Raw genomic sequence first — 21,003 nt, forward strand, 5'->3', positions numbered from 1 at the left:
TACTGCGAATCAAAGAGAAGACATTTGCCCAAAAGAAAACAGCAGCCAGCCATGGGTCACCTCAGCAGTGACAGAACGGCGAGTTTACCAAAGGACTGTATTCACAAGTTCAAACAGCATATTCAGAACAAAAGTATAAGGACACACTGAAACAACATGTGCCAATGAAAAATAAGTAAACAAATAGTTTGTGACTGTGTACATAGACACAGACTGTGAACATATGGACACACCCAAACACACAGGAATGAGGAATAAACCCAACACTAATTGCATTTACAGTGGTGCAGGAACAACAACGCTGTAAAACCTGTTTTCTCAAACCCAACCTGTCATTATTGTCAAACTTGACAATGATGACAATGTTGACAATGATCTCCACCCCTCCCCTTCTTCAGTCACTTACTGTAAATAGAATTCTTATAATTGAGGAAGGACAGATGGGACCAAATCATCACAGATCATCATCGTGCCAACTTTTAATGTTTCATAAATGAGCATACTGTCCAGCACTTCCAAGATGCAACTCTATTGTTTTATTCTTAGTCTTTAATCTTTTTTTTAATACTGTTCACCACCTCTGGACACGTTTGTTTGCAAGACAAAAAATAATAAATGAGAATGCAAATATCGTTAATAATAGTTAAAAGGTCATGTTTTGTAACTGTTCTTAAATCTATGAGGCAGACGATCTCAGTTTAAAACCTGTTTCATCAAACCCTACCTAGCAACCATGACAATGATCTCTGCCCCTCTCTTTCTTCAGAGAGTTAAAAATCAACAAATTCAGTATCAGCAATCGATACTCCATCCACCACCACCCACTACTTGTTCACTTGACTTAGACGGATAGCTCCCCCACAAGATGCAGGAGGCGCAGTCATCATTCTTCATCACTGGTGGTGTCAATAATGATGTGCAATAGTGATTTATAGAGTGATCTTGTTAAGATCACATGTTCTGCTCAGTGAAAAGTGTTTTGGTTAGAGATCGGTCTGACCACTGTTGGTTGTGATCTGCTTGAACTCCACTATTGCGTGACACAAGATAATAGATCTGTTCACACAATGTCAGTTATATCAAACCCTACCTAGCAGCTGGTAATGCAGGTCATTTCCTAGATTACTGTTGGTTGTTGAGACTGTGACTTATGGGACATATGTAAATGTCATTACCAACTGTAATGGCATTTACAGTGGTGCAGAAACGACAACATTGTAAAACCTGTTTTCAAACTCAACCTAGCAAACATCTTAATGATGACAACCATCTCCACCTGTTGTGGATGTCATTCCTGTTCTCTGTTTGTGGTTTTTCTTGCCTGCCTTTTGTTATTCTTACTTCCTGGTTCCTTGTATTATTATCCTCCATGCCCTGACCTCTCTTGCTTGTGTCTCTTCCTTACCTCTTCCATGTGTTCATTGTGTAGTCTTGTTTTCCTGTTTTATTTTGAAGTCCTGTCCACCTGTCTTCTCTGTTAGTTTACTTCCTCCTGTTTCCCGCCTCTCTGATTACCTGCTCCTCACCTGTGTCTTGTTTTCCGCCTCTTCTTAAGTCCTGTGCTCCCCTTTGTCCTTGTCTGATCATTGGTCCTTTCTGTGCCACACCTAAGCGACCTCCCACCGAGCCTGCGGAGGCCCCTCCTTTTGGATTAATGGCGACACCAGTCGTGACTGTGGGGCCCCCCCTTTGAACATTGAAGGGCCTTCAGCCCAGACAAGCCCTTAGCTCCAGTGACCAGCCTGGTCCCCGAAAAACCCTTAGTTCATAGCCTTAGCCCTAGCCCTGGTGGTGCTCTGTCCCCAGTTTCCTGTCCCGACCCTGGGGGTCCACCGCTCCCAAGTCCCTGTTCCGATTCTGGGAGTCCACCACTCCTGAGTTCGTGTTCCGATCTTGGCTTTCAGCCCTGACCTTGAAGTTCCGAGCCTCCGCTCTGGTCCTGGTGAACCTCCTCGCCCGAGCCTCAGTCCCGACCATGGTGGTCCACCACCCCCGAGGTGGGCCACCTCCTCAGAGTCTTGGTCCTGGCCTCGGTGGTCCACTGCTCCCAAGTTCCTGCTCCTGCGCCGTTGCACCATTGCCTCTGTGTCCCAGCTCCGACGGCGGTGGTCCGTCTTCTCTGGGTCCCAGCTCTGGCGCTGGTGGTCCGTCGTCTCTGGGTACCAGCTCCAATGCGGTGAACTTTCCGCAACCCTGTCCATGCTGTGCTTCCGCACACTGTAAAACCTTTTTTATCAAACCCAACTTTGTAAGGATTGTGTAGGAGGTGGACACAAGTGCGGAGATGCAGTCAGTCAAAAATCAAAACTCTTTATTTTCCGCAGAGAACTAAGGTACACGCAAATACACTGCAGTAAAACCAAGAATCACTGGGAAACTGTCCACAGGTAAAAACACAGGTAACTCAGGTTCACTGGGAAAAAGGTCCACAGGTAAGTTTCAGACAGGCGAGGTAAAAACACAGGCAAAAAACTTGGGACACTATGGAGTAACAACAAGGTAAATGTTTCCAGGTCACAGGTAGCTACACATGCCAAGGCTGAGAAGAGGCTTGAAAGCGCGCAAGGCAAACAAGACTTGAGGCAAGGTTTAGACGTACAAACAAAACCCACAGACATCCCAAGACGAACTGGCACAGCGGGAGACAGACTATATACGCAAGGAGCAGGGGAGACAATAAGACACAGGTGGGACACATTAGGGAGTAACACAAGGTGGGAAATCACAGGAAGTAAAACACAAGACAAAACACAAGGAGGACAGGACTATCAAAGTACAACAGGAAGCAGGAGACAAGGCATGACAAACACCACAAGGACAACAAGATACAAGAACAGAACCCCAGAGAACAAAAACAAGTCCTACAAAATAACAATAACTGAACACAGGATAAACACAAAACCCAAAACAAGGAACACAAAACCAAAAAGAACACAGGATCATGACAAACTTACCATCATTGTCATCACTGACAAACATGACAATGATGACGATCTCCGCTCCTCTCTTTCACTTTCTATTAAAGTATGTACTATGTACAGTTTTCTTACAGACCACTTCTACCTCCACTCACCTGTGCAATAACTGTTAATATGTATACTGTTTTTTGATTCTATTCTATATTTTATTGGTAGTCTATTTTATCATGTATATATCTTTCTTAACTTATCTTTTGCTGTCTGTATCTGCTAATGCATAAATGCAATTTCCCCATTGTGGGACTAATAAAGGTTTCTTAATCTTTCTTAATCTTTCACTTAAATAGAATTCTTATGAATGAGGAAGGACAGATCGGAACAATTGATCACATATCACCACAATCGTGCAAACATTTTGCACAAGGCCATAAATGAGCATACTGTCCAGCACTTCCAGTATACAACTCTTAATCAAATAAACATGTATTATCCTCCTCAGCTTTATTCTTTCCTTACATGATAGGTATTTGTCATTCAGTAGAAATGCACGCTGGCTGCACTGTGTGTTTGTGGAATGTGCTAATAACACAAGAAGCATTTCAGGACGGTATTTCTTCCTTTATTTGGCACACTATAAACTGTTAAAGTAAACAGTACAAATCAATGGTTAAACTGGACTGGAACTTATTAAGAAATGTTTCACTTATGAGCCACCCTAATCTAATCTGTTTTGATCGGTTTAATGCCCGAAAGAAAACAGCGGCCTGCCGGAGTCTGTGCCAGCCATGGGTCACCTCAGCAGTGACAAAACAGCGAGTTTACCAAAGGACTGTATTCACAAGTTCAAACAGCATATTCATAAGAAAAGTGTAAGGAGACACTGAAACAACATGTACCAATGAGAACTAAGAGGCCACGTTTAAACCACATGACTGAGGCACAATGGCATTAACAAATGGTTTGTGACTGTGCACATAGAGACAGACTGTGAACGTATGGACACACCCAAACAGCACAGGAATAAGGCAAAGACCCAACATTAATGGCATTTACAGTGGTGCAGGAACAACACTGTTCAACCTGTTTGTTTCAAACTCAACCTGTCATCATTGCCATCATTCAGTTATGACAGTGATCTCCACCCCTCACCTTCTTCAGTCATATAAATAGAACTCTGACGAATGAGGAAGGACAGATCGGACCAAATCATCACGGATCATCATCGTGCGAAATTCTAAATTAAAACTCTATTGCAATCTGTATCTACTTCAAAACAAGATGAAGTTGTTTATGGGAGTTCTTCTTATCTGTCTCTGTGCAGGTATGATTACTCAATGGTTCTTCATCTTCTTCTTATTAATATTGTTGAGATTCTAGATGTTTTTCTCATTGTTCCTATTATTTATTATTATTTGGGGCCGAGCAGAGAAGCTGCTGGAACCTAGAGTGTTTCTACCATTTCTTATTATGAATCCTCTGGCATTAGAATCTATGGCAGCCCATAAAACCATCTGGTAAAAAGATGGTAGGTACTAGGTAAAAAACTAGTTCATATCAGTACCATGATTATTTTCACCAAGTTTCATGTCAGCACCACCCGACCGATTTTTGAAAAACTTTTAATATTGGAATCCTTCATTCTGATTTCAATGCAAGTGAAAGTGAAAGTAAATGTTCAGTGGTCGCATAGTTTGTCTGATTCTCACAAAACTTGGTACACATCATCTTCAGACTAAGCCTCATAAAAGTTATCACTTTTTGTCTTTGGATTTTGAAGCGTTCGCCCACTACGGCAAATCATATTTTTGATGGCAGTCAAACAGGAAAATAGCTCATATCTCTATAGTGCTTTGACATATTGTTTCCAAACTTGGTCCCATGACTCCTGTTCCCTTCACTGTGGGTCACAACAAAGTTGGTGCAGTTTGACCACTAGGTTGCGCTTGTTAGAGGCGGTGGTTGGAAATGGAATTTCAATTGGCCTGCCATGTTGCATTTTGTCAAAACCGAAAGTAAGTTTTCACATGCCACACATTTTATCTGATTGTCACGAAACTTTGCACAGATGATCTTTAGACCATTCCTGATAAAACATATCACTTGAATTTTTGTCTGCCAAAGCATTTAGCCATCACAGCCAATTTAATTGTATGTTGATACCGCCAAACAGGAAGTGAGCTCATTTCTCAGCAACGCTTAAAGTTATCATAAGTAAACTTGTAGTTACTTGTTACATTTTACGAATACAGTGCTGGACTGATGTGAGGTCAGACTCTGCATGGAGGTGGTGTCACGCTGCCAGCTGTGTTTCTATAATGAGCCTCAGTCATGATGCCGGTGCTCTGGCTCAGTTAGCTAACTAGTTAGCTGCTGTCTGCTAATACAGATCCATCCATTAATGTCTGATTAACATGAATCATAACATGAATCTACAGCAGGAATACTTACACAGTAAACATGGTGAATGCCTGTTTTTTATTAGCAGCCTCTCTGATCGCTTGACGCTCACAGCCTGCCTCATGACACACAGACCTGTCCATAGCTGCTTCTGGGTACATTTCAAAGATGTCTGTACTAAAAATTTAAATTAACTACACAATTTTAATTGTAAGATGATTTCTTTGATTATTTTAACCTGTTCAGATCCTTTGCAATGGAAATCAATAATATATATTCGGTGTGTGAGTACTCTTAACTTTAATACTTTAAGTACGTTTAAAAGTAAGTACTTGAAAACGTTTTGCCACTCCCCTGAATGTCTTCTTTAGTTCTGCTTCTTTGCATCCATCAAAGTTCAGCTTTTGATGGAGGATGTTGCAGGCAGAAGAAGGTTCTCCAGACTCTGTCACGTCTGTCACATGTGCCTGAACGGTGTTGGGCTGTAAGAACAAGCCCCACTTGTGGACGGTGGTCCCTCATACTACCATCTGTTTCTGACAGTTTGATTAGTATATAGGGCCTGAACACTGGGCACCATTGCAATCTTTAGTATTTTTTCTCCCAAACAAGTGCTTTTTTCGCCTCTTTCCCATGCAGACATGTCTCCACTTTTGTCTTTGCTGATTTTTCCCTTCATTGGCCTTATCACCACAGCTTTTTTTTTTTTTACCCTATCAGGTACGACATCGCTCTCCTGCGTCTGTCCTCTGATGTTACTCTCAACAACTACGTCCAGCTGGCCACTCTGCCTCCCTCTGGTCAGATTCTGCCTAACAACAACCCCTGCTACATCACCGGATGGGGTCTCACCCAGAGTGAGTCTCCCATAATCATACATTAATAATCAGAAGAAATACATTTCACAGCTGCAGTGTGTGTGTGTGTGTTTTCCTCCTCATGGAGTTGTAATTGATATTTCTGCTGCTGTTCACAGCTGGTGGTCAGCTGTCTGATCTGCTGAAACAAGCCAGCCTGCTTGTTGTAGACTACAAGACCTGCTCCAGCAGCACATGGTGGGGCAGCACTGTGAAAAACACCATGGTCTGTGCTGGTGGTAGCTACAATTCCGGCTGTCAGGTGAGCCAACAGAATGATGAATTATTTAATTTCACTCCTTTTACAAAGCTTTATGGGTCAGTAATTAACCTTCAGGGATTAAAAAAATGGGACGTACGGTGATTTACAAATACACATATAGACCCCAGTGTTAGAACTGCATTGTTACCAAATAATTATTGATTTTTGTTTTTTGTTCTGTTTAAAGCACAAGTAGATTTTTACTCAAGTTTGTTTTCCAAACGCAGTAAATAACTTGTCAGACTTGAGTCACACTCCAAAGAGTCACAATCCTGCAATGTTCTGCACACAGTTGGCTCCAGGCTGAGGATACATGAAGTTGCAGAGGGAGATTTAACTATTTTGTGGATTGTGTGTGTGTGTGTAGGGTGACTCCGGCGGCCCTCTGAACTGCTTGGTCAGTGGTCGGTATGTGGTCCACGGTGTGACCAGCTTTGTGTCCGCCTATGGATGCAACACCTACAGGAAGCCCACCGTCTTCACCCGTGTGTCTGCTTACATCAGCTGGATGAACAGCGTCAGTATTAAACAATAACTCATATCCATCATATTTAGAGTTCCACAGGTCATGTAGAAAACAGAGGGTTCACAAATATATACATATAAAATGCTGTATTTTGATTGAGGGTTCTCGTGGATGAGCACATATTGATTCATTCATCCTTGCTTTGGCAGATCATGGATTGAGAAGACTGACCTACTGTGTCCTACTGAAGTGATAACAAAGCCAACAATACTCAATCCACTACCGAGCACAAACTGTCTTATCCATCTCAATGTTCATAAAAATATTTCTCATATTGGAATCCTGATGTTTTCTTTCTGAAAAAAACAGGTCCTGTAGAGACACGCCTACCTTATATTCTACATCACCGGTGATGTCAATAATGATGTGCAATATTGATTTATAGAATGATCTTGTTAAGATCACATGTTCTTAACAGGGGCGTTAAAAATGTTTTAGTTAGAGATCGGTCTGACCACTGTTGGTTCTGATCTGCTTGAACTCCACTATTGCGTGACAAAAGATGATAGATGAGATGATAGATAAGAACGCAAATATTGTTAATTACACTTAAAAGGTTAAACTGTAGAAATCTGTTCTTAAATGAGGCACACAATGTCGCAGTACAGGTGCTGAAAGCGGCCAAAATGGACAGAAGAAATTGTTTAATCTGTCAAACAATTAAACAATTTCTTCTGTCCATTTTGGCAGCTTTCAGCACCTGTACTGCGAATCAAAGAGGAGACATTTGTCCGAACAAAAACAGCGGCCTGCCGGAGTCTGTGCCCGCCATGGGTCACCTCAGCAGTGACAGAACAGTGAGTTTAACAAAGGACTGTATTCGCAAGTTCAAACAGCATATTCAGAAGAAAAGTGTAAGGAGACACTGAAACAACATGTACCAATGAGAACTAAGAGGCCACGTTCAAACAGCACAGGAACGAGATAAACCCAATTGTAATAACATTAAACTTAAATTACATATATAACCTCTTACATTTTCTCTACTATTTTTTCTAGTAGGTGTAACAGTCTCTTCTCCCTGGCCTCATCTCGTCTGGCCCTTTCTTCCTCCCTTGCGTTTGCTTTTTTAAGGAGCTCCAGGAGAGCGTCCCGTCATTGTCTTTTGGGAGCTGGCTCTGATGAACTGCTCCCTGCTACTGAAGCCGGCCTTCCTTCTTCCATCTGCACTGAAACAGGGGAGTGTGGTTCAGACATGGAAGGGTTCTCATCCCAGGCTGAGGCAATAAAGCACGCAGGCTGAATAGAAGGCCTTGCACCTATTGCCTCATCCATGATGGAGAACCACTTCCATGTACTGGCAGTGGGCTCCACTTCAGTGACGGTTCCAGTCGGGGGCTTCCTCAGCTCCTGCACACAATAATGTAATTCATGTCAGAGGTATACCTGCAGAGGACTGTCACTCAACTGGGCAAGGCTGTAAACACATCTGCTGTATATGTTGCCACCCTAACCTAATAGCCAGGGAGATGCAGTTCGGTACCTGTGATTAGAGTAAGAGAGATACACGTTGTGTTGGTGTTATCATCACAGCAGCAGGATTTATTCTTCCTCGTTACGTGTAAATCCTATCCTACCACAGTATGATGCGCCACCTAGTGGATTTGACCTGTCATAGCATATGATATATGTAAATATGCCAAAACACTAACAGGGGTCTGCCACCTCTGCTTTCACTACCTAGATGCAGATGTTACAAAAAATACAGACACAAACCTTGTATGTCTTTTTGAGGTTCTCCCACTTCTTTGCTGCTCTTGCAGGGCTCACAAGCCTAGCAATGGCCATCTAGTTTAACACAGTTCTACAAGAAGTAACAATAATAATGTATTTATCAATGATACAGTAATTTCCACTCACCGATAACACATAGTTGTGAATACACATGAAATATACTTCTTGCCAAGAATCAGCTGTAACCTACTCCCATCCTGCAGCAGCTGCAAACCGCTTCCCTGTAAACAGGTGCTCCTTCTGCCCTCTTAGTCGGGTCAGGTATTGTCACCACCTACTGCTGTTTATTTATAACAATCTCGCATTTGAGCCAACTGTAGCCTCTTACAGCCACCAATAGCAAGAGCCGTGCTGATGTTGATCTTGGCAGAGCTACGCACGCAACCAAAAAGTCACTGGAACCCCCCCCCCCTTTTCTTGTGAAATTCATGCAGAGACTTAAGCAGAAATTCCTTGTTCAGCCATGTCTAAAATAGTCTCGCAGTAAGGTTCCAGTGACATTCTGGTTGCACACGTAGCTCTGACAAGATCAACACCAGCATGGCTGGACACTACTTTCCAAGATGCATTGTAGGATACATTGAGGGCCCTATATGGGGTCTATAATTTCTCACTAAGAATTTGGACAGCACTACAGAATGGAGGAGGCACTGTATACGGCCCTACAGGCTACAGTGATTAGGGAGTGATTTTGAACACAGCCACAGACTATATACGCAAGGAGCAGGGGAGACAATAAGACACAGGTGGGACACATTAGGGAGGAGCAGGTAATCCCACGAGGCAGGAAATCACAGGAAGTAAAACACAAGACAAAACACAAGGAGTACAGGACTATCAAAGTACAACAGGAAACACAAGACAAGGCAAGACAAACACCACAAGGACAACAAGATACAAGAACAGAACCCCAGAGAACAAAAACAAGTCCTACAAAATAACAATAACTAAACACAGGATAAACCCAAAACCAAAACCAAAACAAGAACACAAAACCAGAAGGAAACACAGGATCATGACACACTAATCATCCTTGTCACCACTGACAAACATGACAATGATGACAACAATCTCTTTCACTTTCACTTTCACTTAATTAGAATTCTTATGAATGAGGAAGGACAGATCGGAACAATTGAGCACAAATCATCATCGTGCAAACTTTTCTCACCTTCATCCTTTCCTTCCTTGTTCCGGTGTTTGTCATTTAGTAGAAATACACGCTGCACTGTGTGTTTGTGGAATGTGCTAATAACACAACTGCTAAGAAGCATTTCAGGACGGTATTTGTTCCTGTTTTGGAGCACTATAAATTATTAAAGTATACACTAAACTGGACTGGAACCTATTAAGAAATGATTCACTTATGAGCCACCTGAATCTGTTTTGATCAATTTCATTCACTTGATTAGCCGATCATCTGTCAAACAATTAAACAATTTCTTCTGTCCATTTTGGCTGCTTTTAGCACCTGTACTGCGAATCAAAGAGGAGACATTTGTCCGAACGAAAACAGTGGCCTGCCGGAGTCTGTGCCAGCCATGGGTCACCTCAGCAGTGACAGAACGGCGAGTTTACCAAAGGACTGTATTCACAAGTTCAAACAGCATATTCAGAAGAAAAGTGTTAAGGACACACTGAAACAACACGTACCAATGAGAACTAAGAGGCCACATTCAAACAGCACAGGAAATAACAAGAAATAGGTGTAATAACAATTCATCAAAACCCAATTCATCATCAATGATAATAATCAATGATCTCCACTCCTCTCTTTCTTCAGTCACTTATTGTAAATACAATTCTTATGAATGAGGAAGGACACTTTTGACTTATATTTCATAAATGAGCACTTCCAAGATACAACTCTATTGTTTTATTCTTAATCTTTAATCTTTTTTTGAATACTGTTTACTACCTCTGGACACATGTTTGTTTGCAAGACAAAAGATGATTAAAGATGATTCCGTGGGACTCGCAGCTGCCACCTCCCCTATCGTCCCACGTCCTCTCTCCCTGCATACCGGCATGAGTTGTTGTCTGCAGGGCAGAAGAGTACAGCAAAACACACATATACAAGTAGGTGGCGCAGTGACTGTAGCTTATCAGCATGTCAATGCGTGCAGAGTGAGATGTTCAGCATGACTGTAAAGTTTCATCCACATAGGCTGAAGTATGTGGGAAATACAGCCAAAAATACATCCATTTCCTGTGCGTTGGCGAAGGGTCAACTTTGTGGTGGCGCCACAGCCAGACCATATGACGACAGGCTGTGTTTTTGATAACCTTTGGTCCCTAACCCCTTAAGGGCAAGTGCAATAATTTTCAACCTTATCAATCAATTCCCCTAGGAGGAGGACTTCCTGTACGTCGTGGAATTTTCTTCCAAGAGCCTTTTTTTCTTGTCAGAAAGTGATACATCAGTGTACCGAGTGTCAAGTCTGTAGCTGTTGCGGTGAATATTTTCACACTTTAAGGGGCGCTGCAGAGCCATGCGGCCACGCCCAGCAATGGCGACAGTGTCAGGTCGCGATTTCCAAATTTGTGATACCGTGGGCAGAACAATTATCCGGAATAATAAACGCTTGCATTTCAATAGGGCTCTTGCACATTTCATGCTCAGGCCCTAATAAATGAAAATGCAAATATCGTTAATTACACTTAAAAGATCATGTTTTGTAACTGTTCTTAAATATGTTTTTAAATGAGGCAGACAATCTCAGTTTAAAACCTGTTATCAAACCCTACCAAGCAACCATGAAAATGATCTCTGACCCTCTCTTTCTTCAGTCTCTCTTTCTTTAGAGAGTTAAACATCAACAAATTCAGTATCTGCAATCAATACTCCATCCACCACCATCCACTACTTGTTCACTTGAGGCGCAGTGGTCATCACGTCATCATTCTACATCACTGGTGGTGTCAATAATAATGTGCAATATTGATTTATAGAATGATCTTGTTAAGATCACATGTTCTGCTCAGTGAACAGGGGCGTGAAAAGTTTTGGTTAGAGATCGGTCTGACAACTGTTGGTTCTGATCTGCTTGAACTCAACTATTGCATGACACAAGATGATAGATAAGAACGCAAATATTGTTAATTAAAAGGTTAAACTGTAGAAATCCGTTCTTAAATGAGGCACACAATGTCAGTTATATCAAACCCTACCTAGCAGCTGGTAATGCAGCTCATTTCCTGGATTACTGTTTGCTGTTGAGACTGTGACTTATGGGACATAAATGTCATTACTAACTGTAATGGCATTTACAGTAGTGCAGAAACAACAACATTGTAAAACCTGTTTCATCAAACTCAACCTAGCAAACAACTCAATGACAACGATCTCCACTCCTCAAACCACAGGACTGAGGCACAATGGCATTAACAAATGGTTTGTGACTGTGGACATAGAGACAGACTGTGAACGTATGGACACACCCAAACAGCACAGGAATGAGGCATAAACCCAACTGTAATAACATTTACAGTGGTGCAGGAACAACAAAACCTAACCTGTCATCATTGTCATCATTGTCATCATTGTCAAACTTGACAATGATCTCCGCCCCTCACCTTCTTCAGTCACATAAATAGAACTCTTACAAATGAGGAAGGACAGATCGGAGCAAATCATCATCAAATCAGATCATCATCGTGCGAAATTCTAAATTTAAACTCTATTGCAATCTGTATCTACAACAAGATGAAGTTGTTTATGGGAGTTCTTCTCATCTGTCTCTGTGCAGGTATGATTACTCAATGGTTCTTCTTATTATTATTATTAATATTGTTGAGATTCTACATGTTTTTCTTATTGTTCCTATTATTTATTATTATTTGGGGCCGAGCAGAGAAGCTGCTGGAACCTAGAGTGTTTCTACCATTTCTTATTATGAATCCTCTGACATTAGAATCTATGGCAGCCCATAAAACCATCTGGTAAAAAGTTGTGAATTGTGGTTCAGATCAGTACAATGATTACTTTCACCAAGTTTCCAACAACAACACAAGTGAAAGTGAAAGTAAATGTTCAGTGGTTGCATAGTTTCTTCAGACTAAGCCTTACAAAAGTTATCACTTTTTGTCTTTGGATTTTGAAGCGTTCACCTGCTACGGCCAATCAAATCTGATGGCAAAGTCAAACAGGAAAAGAGCTCATATCTCTGCAGTGCTTTGACATATTGTTTCCAAACTTGGTCCCATGACTTCTGTTCCCTTCACTGTGGGTCACAACAAAGTTGGTGCAGTTTAAACACTAGGTGGCACTTGTTAGAGGCAGTGGTTAGAAACTGAATTTAATTGGCCTGCCATGTTGCATTTTGTCAAAACCGAAACTAAGTTTTCACATGCCACATATTTTATCTGATTGTACAGAACTTTGCACAGATGGTCTTCAGAACATTCCTGATAAAACATATCACTTGAATTTTTGTCTGCCAAAGCATTTAGCCATCACAGCCAATTTAATTGTATGTTGATGCCGCCAAACAGGAAGTGAGCTCATTTCTCAGCAACGCTTTAAGGTATCATAAGTAAACTTGTAGTTACTTGTTACATTTGATGAACACAGTGCTGGACTGATGTGAGATCAGACTCTGCATGGAGGTGGTGTCACGCTGCCAGCTGTGTTTCTATAATGACCCTCAGTCATGATGCCGGTGCTCTGGCTCAGTTAGCTAACTAGTTAGCTGCTGTCTGCTAATACAGGTCCATCCATTAATGTCTGATTAACATGAATCTACAGCAGGAATACTGACACAGTAAAAATGCTGAATGCCTGTTTGTTATTAGCAGCCTCTCTGTTCACTTGATGCCCACAGCCTGCCTCATGACACACAGACCTGTCCATAGCTGCTTCTGGGTACATTTCAAAGATGTCTGTACTAAAATTTAAATTAACCACACATTTAAATTTTAAGATGATTTCTTTGATCATTTTAACCTGTTCAGATATCCTTTGCAATGGAAATCAATAATATATATTCGGTGTTAGAGTACTTTTACTTTTAATACTTAAAGTATTTTAATTTTAATACTTAAGTACATTTGAAAGTACTTAAGACTTTTACTTAAGTAGGATTGTTGATGTAACACTTCTACTTTTACTTGAGTATATATTTTGCTGGCTAACTGTACTTTTACTTAAGTACCGAGCTTCAGTACTTCCTCCACCACTGCTGCGCTGGAGCCAAAGCCTGGGTACCTGGAGGACAGAGTTCAGGAGAAAGTTGTGGGAGGAGAGGTGGCCAGAGCTAACTCCTGGCCCTGGCAGGTACTTCATGCTGCGTTGTGGTGAAAGCATTCAGACCCTTTGCTATATAAGCAGTGTGTGGTTACAGTCAAACAAACAGGATCCAGTTAAGTGTAATGTTCTTTCCATCAGATCTCTCTTCAGTTCCTATCTGGCAGCGTCTTCAAACACACCTGTGGAGGATCCCTGATCAGGAAAGGATGGGTCATGACCGCCGCTCACTGTGTGGACAGGTAGGAGTTTCATGCATCGCAGAGTAGCCACTGAGCCTGAATAGAGTTAGGGGTGAAGACGCTGGATAAGTGTTCTGACAGAGCGAACCTCCAAGATTCAAGATTCAAAGCAATTATTGTCATATGCACAGTAAGGAAACTGGTTTCCCTGTACAATGAAATTCTTACTTGCTGCTCACACTGAATGCCATAAGGGTTGATGTGCATGTGCATGTGTGCTACATCAGCTGTTGTGCAAATTGAGCAGAGAATGAATCAAAAACTGTGCAAAAACTGTCAGGAGGTTGTACAGTTGTACATGTGCAGTTATTGGATTGGATGTCAAGGTGCATAGAAAAATAACTAAATAAACAACATTGGAGTTACTGTGTTAACATCATGACCAGTGTTCAAATTACGGGGGGGGGGCTAAGGGGAGCCGAGATCCGCTGAAAAGGACTTGCACTCCCCTGCAAGCCTACTTTCAGACACTTAGGGGTAGCTCTGACTTTGGATTTTCTCTACAGTCAGGTTTCTGAAATATATGTAGTAAAAACACATCAATGCGTGTTTATTCACTGTCTCTGTTATAAAACACAATGTGGTGTCTATTCTGTTATCGACTAGGAGAGGCGGGCCCTATTTCTCACGCGAAGAGATGATTAACTTCACCGCACAGAAATTCCTATGAACTATGCTATAAACGAGTCAAAGGCTGAAATACTGCGCTGGTACAGCTGTCTGGAATTAGCGACCTATCCACAAATCAGAAAATAAAATTTGTTATTGCCAGGTGAGGTCTGAGTTTCAGCTGCAAGCACAGGATCCATGAACGCGTAGTGTATGTAAACTATGCTAGATAAGCTGGAGGTGGAAGAGAACCATCAGGAGAGGGACAGAACAGGTGTGATGGGACATTTTAAGAGGCTTTAAGAGTAACCCCTCCCAACGCACCACACCCCCCGCCCCACCAGCTCCCAAGAAAGTAACTGTGTAATTTGAACACTGCTCATGACATTCTTCTTAGGTTATAAGTTATTTTATTTTTAATATACACATCTGGACATTTTTAACAGCCAGTCAGTGTAATTTTTCTTTTCTAATTTACTATTTTAAATGATTGTTTTATTTTTTGTGCATGGCCACAGGACCCAGACTTGGCGTGTTGTTCTTGGAGATCACAACATCGAATGCACCGAGGGCATAGAGCAGTTCAAGAGCGTGAGCCGTGTCTACATTCACCCCAAGTGGAACACCAATGATGTTACTGCAGGGTTAGTGGTTACTGTCCAATGCAAAAACACCTGCTGACAAATCACATTCAATCTACCGTAAATAGAATTTTTAAACAATTCTTAAAAACATCCTTGGATGCTCTCATTTTCGTTTCACCACTCCCCAAGTGGCTTCTTCAGTTCTGCTTCATTCATTGCATAGTGGAATACATTGAGAACAAAATAACATAAAAATGACCAATGTAAATCAAAAACATTATCCCATGGAGGTCTGGATTTAGAACCATACTCATAATAAAAGTGAATGCCTCCCCACACCACTACCAACCCACCACCAAACCGGTCATGATGGAGGATGTTGCAGGCAGCAGAAGGTTCTCCACAGCGTCTCCAGTCACGTCTGTCAAATGTGCTCAGTGTGAACCTGCTCTCATCTGTGAAGAGCACAGGGCACCAATGGTGAATCTGCCAAACTTGGTGTTCTCTGGTAAATCTCCCTGCACGGTGTTGGGCTGTAAGCACAAGCCCCACTTGTGAACGTTGGTCCCTCATACCACCGTCTGTTTCTGACAGTTTGATTAGTATTTAGGGCCTGAGCACCAGGCACCGTTGCAATCTTTATTATTTGTTCTCCCAAACAAGTTCTTTTTTCGCCTCTTTCCCATGCAGAAAAACTCACAAAACTTTGCACACTCATCAGGTGTGGCGAAAAATGTGATATTTTGTAGTCATTGCTAAAGGAGCAAAATAAATCTGCAGCGCTTGCATTTATCTCACACTGTTTAATCCATCCCCATCATTTTACAGCCAAATGAGAATCACAGACTTGAAGTCCCACAGAGACAGCTGTGTGGTTTCCTGTATCTGGCTTCCCGTGGCGGTGGCGACTGCCTAACCCTCGCCATGAAACATCAACCTCTTATAACTTTGCTGTGCATCGTCCTAATATCCTCAAATTCTTTTCAGATCATGTCAAAACTAACTGCTTATTGACAATTTTTATGTATGAATCAAATGTTTTTTGTGGGTTTGATGCACAGACAGGTCTCCACTATTCTCATAGGGTCTGACTCCGCCTAGTGGACACATAGAGTACTGCAAGATGTATAAACACAATGGATGCTCCAAACATCTTAATTTTTTTCATATCATAAAGAGCCAACCCTGAACATGTGTGCTGTTCTCTGGACAGCGCCACCTACTGGAAACAGGAAATTACTGCTTACTAACAATTTGTAAATATATTGACAGATTTGATACACAGACATGTGTCCACTTTTGTCTTTGCTGCATTTCCCCTTTATTGGCCGTATCACCACAGCTTTTAAGGTTTTTTTACCCCTCAGGTACGACATCGCTCTCCTGCGTCTGTCCTCTGATGCTACTCTCAACAACTACGTCCAGCTGGCCACTCTGCCTCCCTCTGGTCAGATTCTGCTTAACAACAACCCCTGCTACATCACCGGATGGGGTCACACCCAGAGTGAGTCTCCCATAATCATACATTAATAATCAGAAGAAATACATTTCACAGCTGCAGTGTGTGTGTGTTTTTCTTCTCATGGAATTGTAATTGATATTTCTGCTGCTGTTCCTAGCTGGTGGTCAGCTGTCTGCTCTGCTGAAACAAGCCAGCCTGCCTGTTGTTGACTACAAGACCTGCTCCAGCAGTGCATGGTGGGGCAGCACTGTGAAAAACACCATGGTCTGTGCTGGTGGTGGCAGCGATTCTGGCTGTCAGGTGAGCCAACAGAATGATGAATTATTTCATTTCACACCTTTTACAAAGTCAGTAATTCAAGGTAGGGTAGGAGATTTTGAAAACTCACCGAGAGTCAGTCAGATTTTGAAAATAAACACATGCTTTCTCTCGGAGCTTACCCCGAAGCCACGCCTCCCAATCAGTCTGTGACTTCGGCCATCATGCACGTACTGCACAGATCAAAAAGAGAGTGACAACCAGCCAATACTCCGCACAGGGGCGCCTCGCAAGATTGGCTGATATTTTTAGCATTTTATAGCTTCCACATATTATTAATCCCAAACATGAGTCTGTTTGAAGCACAAGCAGATTTTTTATACTCAAGTTTGCTTTCCAAACACAGGAAATAACTTGTCAGACTTGAGTCCCACTCCACCAGGACAGTCTGAACTCGAAGGTCTCCCACTGAACTGTGGGCTGACCCTTTCCTGTCAAGGAAGATATCTGGGAGGACACTTGCTTGCATCAGCAGGGGCATAAGTCATTCACAAAGAAAATAGAGTCACAGTCTTGCCGTGTTCTACACACAAGTGGCTGCAAGCTGAGGCCACATAAAGTAACATAGGGAGATTTAGGTTTTTTGTGCACTTTGTGTGTGTGTGTGCAGGGTGACTCTGGCGGCCCTCTGAACTGCTTGGTCAGTGGTCGGTATGTGGTCCACGGTGTGACCAGCTTTGTGGCCAAAGCTGGATGCAACGCCTACAGGAAGCCCACCGTCTTCACCCGTGTGTCTGAGTACATCACCTGGATGAACGGGGTCAGTATTAAACAATAACTCATATCCATCATATTTAGAGTTCTACAGGTCATGTAGAAAACATGGAGGGTTCACAAATATATACATATAAAATGCAGTATTTTGAGGGTTCTCGTGGATGAGCACATAATGATTTATTCGTCCTTGATTTGGCAGATCATGGGTTGAGAAGACTGATGATCTCCATGGAGATGACAGAACGCTCTGGATGCTTCTCAGTTTTAACACTCATCAGCATGAAATGTACTTTCATGCCCATGTTGCTATTTTTTTCCCCTTTCCTTCTTTACTACTTTTTTTCCTCTTTACTTGCCATTAAGATGTTTAAAAAGCACAAGAGGGGAAGTGTAATTTGGATGGTGATTTTAATGGGTTTGTTTTTGTGAGATGACCTTTAAAATGATTTCACACTTCAGCAGGGATCAATAAAAGCTTCTGCCAGCAAAGAAGGTGCTTCATCTGTTAAACAGTCATTCAATGGTTAAAAGGTTCATATCAATAACAATAACAGCCACAAAACACAACACAAAACAAGAGTCCAATCAGACACAGGTACATCGTAAATCGAGTGGTGAGGGGGTTATTCTTAAAGTGATGTTATTACATATTACAAGCTCTTAAATTCTCATACATGTTATCAGCCACTGAAAATGTGTTTGAATTACTTTGCATTATGTCAACACTGCGAATAAGAACAGCGTTCACACTAAAGAGGGCTGAATCCAGAAGTCTGTCTGATCTCTAACAATCAGGGCAGGCAATCGACATGAAAAGAAAACAAGAGGAGACAAAGCACAAGGTGACTAGATCTTTCAAAATAAAACAGGAAGCTAGAGACACCAGAGAAAGAAGACCATGACCAAACCGATGTCAGGAAAATTAATCCAAGGAATCAAACAGAAACTAAATCAGGACATTGTGACATCATGAAACAAGATGGAAGGAAAATCTGTAAAAAAAAATAATAACAATAATACATCCATGAACTTTTCATGTAGACGAGCGTGAATCTTTTTCAGGACAACCTGCAGCCTTACCCTGTTCTTTAATACCTCACCTTACCCAGCTGTGTGGCTTTAATGTCAAACCCCAAACATGAGTGGCAAACGTGATGGAAGAGATGTTCGCAAAAGGTCATGAAGCACTTCAGAAAAATAAACTACCAGTGCCACAGGGGACACAAACCTGTGACTTCCAGGTGAAAAGTCTGTAGTGGGCTGCATCCTTCTGTCACCTCTCCTGTGTCCTGAGCTTTGCAGCTTCATACTGTGGCAGGGAAAAACACAGGATGTTGGATACTTCTGTAACCAAGGTTTGTACTGAGTGGAACTAGCTGTGAAGGGGAAGGAGTCCAGACCCATTCCACGCAGAGAATTTTTGCAAAGCCTGGCTGGCTATAGGCTAGGTCACTAAGCCCACTGCACTCCAAAACTCGGACTGATCATGTCCAACATGTCCTCACTAACAAACATCAACAAAACATCCACCAGATACAACACACACTCAGGCAAACACAAACTCAACAGTCTGAGGTTTGAGTCTCCCTCACACTTAGAGCTGGTTTGTTTTCACCTGCAGTTCACTTGAACAAGAAAAGATCAGTTAATGTAAAAACAGGGTAAGGGGTTAAACCAATTTCAGCTACCATCACAGCGAATCCCCGTCCCCACGAACAAGTAAGAACAGACCTGGAGGAGCATCAAAGTGACTGTTTTATTTTGTTTTATTTATTTTGTTTAACCATCTTTATTGCTCAGACTAATGATAGACTATAGACAGTATGTGCTGCTATGAAATGACCAGTTACAACCGAAAAACAGATGCATGTAGTAGTTGCACCAAACCTCAAACTCCATCAACATAAAAAGAGAAAACTGAAAAACAACCCCTGAGTCCAATAATGGTCTCGACTGTGTTAGATAAGCATGAGATGGAACACATCTGGGTAGGAGAGAAGGGAACAGCCTGTTACCACTGAGAATACATATCGTTTGATACAGCATGAGCCTGCCACTGACACAGTATGATGCGCAGAATATACAGTGTGTGTGACTGCCCTGACATGCATACACAACCGAAGACAGTCTGCTGACAGCTCTGCCGGCTCTGAGGAAGTGAGTTAATGTCAGTCCTCATTAGTCTGCCCACCAGCTCCACTGAACAATGGATGCCATAACACTTCCTGAGATATAAAAGAACACAAATGCTAATGTTTCAAGTGATACCGCCATAACTCCCCATCTATCAAAGTCAGCCACCATATTAGTTAGTCAAAACAATGAGGTATGGGTCTAGCTCACAGTGCCTTCATGTCAATTAAGTTTTGCAGTCTGGAACTCGGATTGTGACCACACTTACACTGCCTGGTCAGGAAGTACACACACTGACATATTGAGTCTGTGTCTCAGCAGTGGTGTCGCCATATGGTGGTGATGAGGGCTACAGTAAATACCTGTCATGGTGTCCTTTTTGTAACACAGATATCTCATGTGAATTTAAGCTGTACAGAACACCAGCTGCAGGTCTAATGAGTCAGGTCAAGTTCCAGGGATTTCTCTGGGAACACCATCATCTACTTTTATCAAGCAGCAACTTTCTGGGTGTTTAGAAAAGGAGCTGTTTAAAAATCCAGTTCCACCGGCAGCCTATGGAGAATAACATAAATAAATGTATTTTATCATCTTTTTTGAAAGAAAGGTACCAGCAGCTCAGTTTCTGGATGGTTTCCGCTGGCCTTAACCGATAAACTGCAGGACTGATCCAGACCCAGTATGTATCCTCCAGCCATGACACTTTTCACACTTATATTACCAATGAGAACAAGTTTACAATAAAAGCAATTAGCATGATTATAAAGTGAATCATGTGACCATGAAAGTCCCTGAAACACAGAGAGCATTAAACACTATTTAAAAAAACACAAAGCTGCAGTCATGATTGCCAAATTAATAACAGATAATTACATGAGTTAATCAGCAGAGAATGAATGGATAACAGCAACCTTCTCAGCTGGTGGAACTTAATCAAAAGGTCAATGTATGTGTAATATCTCTGCAGGAGAAGGCCATGTTCCCTATTGAGAATCTGCT

General features: G+C 41.9%; 2 protein-coding genes across 6 annotated transcripts; both read left to right on the plus strand.

Annotated features, from left to right (window-relative positions):
• The first annotated feature begins 4,051 nt into the window (after positions 1–4,051).
• On the plus strand, positions 4,052–18,191 carry LOC114435591 (elastase-1-like). 3 transcript variants are annotated; one of them, XM_028405387.1, is made up of 8 exons: positions 12,255–12,443; positions 13,845–13,969; positions 14,081–14,181; positions 15,309–15,434; positions 16,742–16,878; positions 16,994–17,136; positions 17,765–17,914; positions 18,071–18,191. In XM_028405387.1, exons 1-8 carry the CDS (start codon positions 12,401–12,403, stop codon positions 18,080–18,082), a joined length of 837 nt encoding a protein of 278 aa, XP_028261188.1. In that variant the 5' UTR covers positions 12,255–12,400; the 3' UTR covers positions 18,083–18,191. The 3 variants fall into 3 exon arrangements, with proteins under 3 accessions (XP_028261187.1, XP_028261188.1, XP_028261186.1); XM_028405386.1 differs by lacking the exons at positions 12,255–12,443; positions 18,071–18,191 and adding an exon at positions 4,052–4,239 and having other exon boundaries at positions 17,765–17,932; XM_028405385.1 differs by lacking the exon at positions 18,071–18,191 and having other exon boundaries at positions 17,765–17,932.
• On the plus strand, positions 4,850–18,127 carry LOC114435599 (elastase-1-like). 3 transcript variants are annotated; one of them, XM_028405399.1, is made up of 5 exons: positions 4,850–4,930; positions 6,036–6,172; positions 6,292–6,434; positions 6,802–6,951; positions 18,071–18,127. In XM_028405399.1, the coding sequence occupies exons 1-5, from the start codon at positions 4,884–4,886 to the stop codon at positions 18,080–18,082; spliced, it is 489 nt and encodes a 162-aa protein (XP_028261200.1). In that variant the 5' UTR covers positions 4,850–4,883; the 3' UTR covers positions 18,083–18,127. The 3 variants fall into 3 exon arrangements, with proteins under 3 accessions (XP_028261200.1, XP_028261199.1, XP_028261198.1); XM_028405398.1 differs by lacking the exon at positions 18,071–18,127 and adding an exon at positions 7,110–7,234; XM_028405397.1 differs by lacking the exon at positions 18,071–18,127 and having other exon boundaries at positions 6,802–6,969.
• Positions 18,192–21,003: the final 2,812 nt, after the last annotated feature.

This window comes from Parambassis ranga, chromosome 5, assembly GCF_900634625.1.
Source record: "Parambassis ranga chromosome 5, fParRan2.1, whole genome shotgun sequence".
NCBI lineage: Eukaryota > Metazoa > Chordata > Actinopteri > Ambassidae > Parambassis > Parambassis ranga.

Bases quoted from the DNA above. Each gene is read 5' to 3' on its own strand.
- LOC114435591 (XM_028405386.1), top strand. From the start codon at position 4,197: ATGAAGTTGTTTATGGGAGTTCTTCTTATCTGTCTCTGTGCAG. The intron at 14,182-15,308 runs GTAGGAGTTTCA...GCATGGCCACAG, and splicing joins GCCGCTCACTGTGTGGACAG to GACCCAGACTTGGCGTGTTG. The intron at 16,879-16,993 runs GTGAGTCTCCCA...TGCTGTTCCTAG, and splicing joins CGGATGGGGTCACACCCAGA to CTGGTGGTCAGCTGTCTGCT.
- LOC114435599 (XM_028405397.1), top strand. From the start codon at position 4,884: ATGGAATTTCAATTGGCCTGCCATGTTGCATTTTGTCAAAACCGAAA. The intron at 6,173-6,291 runs GTGAGTCTCCCA...TGCTGTTCACAG, and splicing joins CGGATGGGGTCTCACCCAGA to CTGGTGGTCAGCTGTCTGAT. The intron at 6,435-6,801 runs GTGAGCCAACAG...GTGTGTGTGTAG, and splicing joins GCTACAATTCCGGCTGTCAG to GGTGACTCCGGCGGCCCTCT.